At 47.6% G+C, this 6,178-nt stretch overlaps 1 protein-coding gene across 1 annotated transcript in view; it reads right to left on the minus strand.

Annotated features, from left to right (window-relative positions):
* Window positions 1–2,139: 2,139 nt before the first annotated feature.
* Window positions 2,140–6,178, minus strand: part of tut1 (terminal uridylyl transferase 1, U6 snRNA-specific) — a 10,314-nt gene continuing 6,275 nt past the window's right edge. Inside the window, exons 8-10 of the mRNA XM_062532569.1 lie at window positions 6,123–6,178; window positions 4,434–4,526; window positions 2,140–4,046 (exon numbers count right to left, since the gene is read on the minus strand). The exon at window positions 6,123–6,178 is cut by the window's right edge and continues 67 nt beyond it. Coding sequence (XP_062388553.1) covers window positions 2,845–4,046; window positions 4,434–4,526; window positions 6,123–6,178 — 1,351 coding nt within the window. The 3' untranslated portion in view covers window positions 2,140–2,844. The remainder of the gene's footprint in view (window positions 4,047–4,433; window positions 4,527–6,122) is intronic.

The raw sequence follows: 6,178 nt of genomic DNA on the forward strand, positions 1-6,178 counted from the left end.
TTAGTGTAGGAACACACTCATCTGGACACACACTCCTGGTCAGGCGGCAGCATCAGAGGCGTGTGTAACGAGGAGCGATGCTCTGGACACACACTCATCTCGACACACCCTCCGCTTGACACACACTCCTGGTCAGGCGGCAGCGTCAGAGGTGTGTGAGACGAGGAGAGATGCTCTGGACACACACTCTGCTGGACACACACTCCTGTAGCATCAGAGGTGTGTGTAATGAGGAGAGACACTGGACACTGTGAGACGAGAAGAGATGGGCAGCGTTAATCACGGTGCTTAATTACTGGGGTTCCCTCAGCAGCACTCCAGCCTCTCCTAATAAAGCTGTGCATTTCCGCGCATAATTACAGCCATTTGTCTCCCTCATTTTGTGTGTGTGTGTGTGTGTGTGTGTGTGGTGATGAACCATGAAGCTTCATTATCCCTCCTCTCACCTCAGGTGGACATTTTACTCTCCAAATCCAACATCTGGGGACATCTAATAATTTGTCATTTATCATTATATACAGTATACGCGCACACACACACACACATACACACACAGACAGACTGTGGCAGAAACGTATTAGTAGCACCACTCACAGGCAGGCACACAATACCAGCAGCAGAAAGTCAAACACTCTTCACTTCTTTGGTCTGTTCCAGGAGCACCTCTATCATTTGAGACCAAATAAGAGCCTCTAGGATCTACAGTAGGAAAACCCTTCACTCAAGTCCTTGATTTTTGCTGTTTCAACCCTCTCTGGTGAAACTTCCCCAACGTAAGATTCTGATACCACCCTAGCAACATTCCAGACACCAAGCAAAATCCTGGATATCATCCTCTCAAAATCCTGACTGTTGCAAGGATGGTATCAGAATCATTTGTTGGTAAACGTGCACCATGTGAAGGGATTTCCCAGATCGCATCACATTTTACCCGTTACACTTCACCTCCTTTATGCTCGAAATGACACACCGGCTACTTACAATGGCCGTGTTTTCACACACTTTCACTCAAAATCAAGTTTTGAAAGCTGAGGGCTTGTAGAATTTATTTGGTACCTATATATTGACTGTGTGATGGAGTGCTAATGGCTAGAATTATTTTAAGCGGTTATGTACATCTCTGGAAATGACCACATTCTGCCCTCTTGGTCACTTATTTTGTCCTGGAAACACATGCCAGGTCCTGCGAATCTGCATCTCGACGCAGATCACTATTGGATGAAGTGTGGCTGTTTAGGAAACAAACTTGAGTGGGCACACACATGCGTTTTGCTCAGTGTCCAATTGGAGACACCAAAAAGGCCCTTTGGTTCCCAAAATGCCTACAGACAAAACAACTCTTACTACACAAGAAGCCCTTTATCTAGAAGCATGATCTTGGTGTCACATGAAAGGTTGTACTCTGTGTCATGTTGCTTGTGCCTGGAGTGCTTTGCAGTAGCTGTGCCATGAGTTCAGAGAGGTACAGTATACAGCATCACTATGGTAGATCACGATAAGATACTGTACTGTATATAGCATCACTATGGTAGATCATGATACAGTATATAGCATCACTATGGTAGATCATGATACAGTATATAGCATCACTATGGTAGATCATGATAAGATACTGTATATAGCATCACTATGGTAGATCATGATAAGATACAGTATACAGCATCACTATGGTAGATCATGATAAGATACTGTATAGCATCACTGTGGTAGATCATAAGATATTGTAGCATTACGATGGTAGATCATGATAAGATACTGTATATAGCATCACTATGGTAGATCATGATAAGATACAGTATACAGCATCACTATGGTAGATCATGATACAGTATATAGCATCACTATGGTAGATCATGATAAGATACTGTATATAGCATTACGATGGTAGATCATGATAAGATACTGTATATAGCATCACTATGGTAGATCATGATAAGATACTGTATAGTATCACTATGGTAGATCATGATAAGATACTGTATGGCATTACGATGGCTGATCATGATAAGGTATATCATTACTATGATAGTTCATGATTAGGTGCTAAAAAAATGCATTTGTAGCGTAACGCATGTGCACGCACGCACAACACACACATGCTCCCTCTCCCAAAAGCAGATGAAGAGCTCAGGCCTGGCGGTGGGTGATCAACAGGTTTAATGCCTGCACACTGTGCACAGATTTCAAAGACACACTTTACACACATGGCAGAGCTCCCCTTTATCCCTTACTGTACATGGAACTCAAAAGCCCAACTCAGCAGCGTACTCTGGCTCAGAAAAGCCCAACTCAGCAGCGTACTCTGGGTCAGAAAAGCCCAACTCAGCAGCGTACTCTGGGTCAGAAAAGCCCAACTCAGCAGCGTACTCTGGGTCAGAAAAGCCCAACTCAGCAGCGTACTCTGGGTCAGGTTGGGATACGATCTGGCCGACGACAACCCGGCAGTCCTCAAGTCGGATTATTGTCCAGAATACACCGATCCGGGAGGGCCTGATCATAACCGTTAAACATTCAAAACAAATCAACAAAACAAAGATGATAACCATGTCTCAGGGAATAGTAGGCCTAAACTCCACATCAGATAAACGGCTAAACTCAGATAAACGGCTACATCAGATTCTACAGAATCAGAAAGAAATGACAGTTGCTGATGGAAAAAAAACAAAGCAAAAAAACACAAGCAACATTCATAAAAAAATAAAATATTTAACATTAGGAAACCCGAGTCTATATATACACACACATCATCAGCACAGTTCAGTATTTGATAGGAAAAACACAAGCATTCTAATAAAATAGATTATTACTCTCACAAAACAAAATGTACTGCGTTAACGCTCCTTCCTACTTCCCAAGGAAGGCCTCGGTGGTCTTGGGCAGGAAGATCTCCAGGAAGTGGAAGAAGTCCTGGAAGTGTCCCTTGTGATCGCAGAGGGGCGTGAACCTCAGCACCGCCCTGGTGTTCTCACTTCCTCCCACCACGTCTGCGCCCACCTTGAACGCCACCAGGTCGTGGGGGTCCGGCTGCTTGGCTGTGATGTGGCGCGTCACTAGCAGCTCCATGGCCACACCGCCCCCTTCTGGCTGGCAGGCGCCGGCGTCACTGTCACCGCGGGCCTTCAGGAGGTCTCGGCGCACCTTGCGCCGGCCGGCCCACACGGGGTGGCGCTGCACCCAGCACCAGGAGGCCGAGGGCGCCCCATCTGCGCCCTCCTCCTCCTCCTCCTCCGCCGGGCACAGTCTCCGCCTCTTCTCCTGCGGCGACGCGGGGGAGGTCTCGACCGACGTGAACGCCCGCTTCTGTCCAGCCTGCGGAGAGGTGACGCTGTCGAAGGACGCGTCGGCGGACGAGCAGGAGGGAGCGGCCGCCGCAGCCTCGCTCTGGTCACCACCACGACTCGCCTCCTCCGCCTTGGCCGTGTCCATGGCGACGGTGTCGGACGAGGCGGACGTGTCCATTTGCCCTTCGAACTCCTCCTCCTGGGCGGGGCTACAGCCGAGCACTTCCTGGAACACCCTCTCCAGGGCGACCCGCACCATGGCGAACCACTGCTCCCTGAAGCGCTCGCCCGCCGTGCCCAGCTGCCGCTGCACCGCGTCGGGCAGAGCGGCCAGCCGGAAGGGCACGCTGAGCTCCAGACGCCGCTCCTTGCCCTCGCCCGGTTTGCCCCCGGCCCCGGGCACGGTGGGGCAGCGCGGGGCGAAGAGGCGCACCAGGCCCCAGGACTTGCCCTTGGCACTCTTGCGCTGGTACTGCAGGCTGCGGCAGTACTTCTCGGCGTCGGCGCACTCGCGCTGGAAGCTCTTGAGCGTGCGCTCGCTCAGGTTGCCCGCCACGTTGTGGCGCAGCTCGAACGGGTCCAGCACCGTCATGTGGCCCAGCCGGGGGCCCGCGGGGGGTTTGGGGGCGCGGGCACCGTCGCTCTGGGGGGCCGCGGGGGGCAGGAAGCTGGTGATGGGCACGGGGCGAGCCTCGCGCACGGACAACACCGACGCCGAGAAATCAAACGTAGCGTAGAAGGAGAAGAAGGCAGCCAGCAGAGTACCTGTGTGTGTGTGTGTGTGTGTGTGTGTGTGTGTGTGTGTGTGTGTGTGTGTGTGTGTGTGTGTGTGTGTGTGTGTGAGTGAGTGAGTGAGTGAGTGAGAGAGATGGGAAAGATAGAGTGGAGAGAAAGAAAGAGAGAAAAGAGAGAGATAAAATGACAGAAACAAGGGTTTGTGAGTGAGAAACACAATTACAATAATAAGATGATAATAACACAGTATCTCTTCTAACTACAAATGAGGAGAATTGATTATTTATTATGTTTGCATATGAAATAGAACAGAAATCAGACATGTGGTAGTAGAAATGGGATATTAATCGACTCTGAAGCGAAGACCAGAGGGTTTGTGTGTTTGTAATTTGAGACGGGCAATCTGCGGGTACTCACAGAGGTCCTCTGTGTTCTTACTGGGGGGGACGGCAATCGCCTGACTGGGAAAGGTGCAGTCCCAGCCTTCAATCACACATTCTTCTTCTTCACCTGCACACACACACACACACACACACACACACTTAAATATAGACAGACAGAACGACCGACAGAAACACATAGGCAAACCTTACAGACAGCAGAGGTTTACTGCAGTATTGTGTTTCTTTATTTGATCAGTTTTTTCAATATTTTTATTTTCTTATTATATTAGATTTAAACATTCAAATTATAAACTGTTGGGTTAAAAATCCACAATATACCATATTGCACCAAAAATGAATCAAACTGTAATACCCACTGATATTGAGAACCGTTTTTGTGTCACCCCCTATTTCACCCCCAATACTATGCTAGCATGCTAACCCCTGGTCACTCACAGGCTAACACTATGCTAGCATGCTAACCCCTGGTCACTCACAGGCCAATACTATGCTAGCATGCTAACCCTGGTCACTCACAGGCTAACACTGTGTCTCAAACCGAGCACTTCTGCACTTAAAATACTTAACTTGAGTGCGTGAGGGCGTTCACACTGAAATTTCGAACGATACGAAGGGCACTGCTAGTCCCCGGATGGTGCACTCATAACGGTCAAAAAGTTGAGTGTGGATCGCTGGACACTTCATGTTTTGACATAGGGAGGGAAAGTAATCTCATCGCCATCTAGTGGTTGCGTTCCTAGAGGCTAGCGGGAGGGGATGGGATTTTCTTTTAGAAAAAATATATCTCGGCCCATGATGGGAACTTAGTTAAATGCCCTCAATATGCTATGCATTTAGGTCAGCTCTATTGCTTCTAGTGGTCATACTTTATTTTTTAGGATCAGTTTAATTGTTTTGAGTTTGTTTGTAACATGGTGATAACGAACTACAGTACTAGCTACAGTAGCATTTGACGTCACCAGTTTGGGCGCTTCATCTCCAACTGATCAAAACGGCAATTTGCTGAACTGGCTGTACATATTTTTGTAATAACAGAGAGCGATGTAAACCGCGTGGTAATTACCTTTATGTTGGGATAACTTGTGTTGTGCTCCTACTCAAACAAGATTGTCTGATTGTCTACTAACTAACCAACTAGCTAACAGGCTAATAAACAAACCATGCTAGGCAAGTAACGTTTTGGAAGTGTGTCACGTCACTTGTAGTTGTAGTCCATTTATGAAATGAAACGAGCAATTACGTTTTTTTTAAATAAGGCAAAATAGGGTCTGATATTTTCACAGTTAGTAGATTATTACAGTATGAAGACTGAAAAATATTTTTGGTGGATAAGATCGCTGGTATAGCTGCGTAGTATTTATTTGAAAAGTCGGTCTATGGGACTTAACATTGGAGCTGCTCTTCGATATGAACGCAACCGCTTGGGGCGCTGGTTTTCACTTTCCCTCCCTATAGAACGACCATGTCAAGGTCTAATAGAGGACACCAATCAAATAATATTTAAACGTTACAATCGTCATTTCCGTGAAGTGCACGGAGGTTAGTGTTTGATATGAGACGACACTATTCTGTTTAAAATGTGCACACTATGCCAGTAAGCACACAGTGCACATAGGGTGCTGCACGAAAGTGTACTCACAGAAGTAGTCGGTTTGAGACAGAGTGTAATACTATGTTAGCATGCTAGCCCCTGGTCACTCACAGGCCATGTTCTTGAGCTGGTCCACGGAGGGCAGGACCGGAGGGCTTCTGTTCTGC

The sequence above is a fragment of the Sardina pilchardus genome, chromosome 3, assembly GCF_963854185.1.
Source record: "Sardina pilchardus chromosome 3, fSarPil1.1, whole genome shotgun sequence".
Classification (NCBI taxonomy): Eukaryota; Metazoa; Chordata; class Actinopteri; order Clupeiformes; family Clupeidae; genus Sardina; species Sardina pilchardus.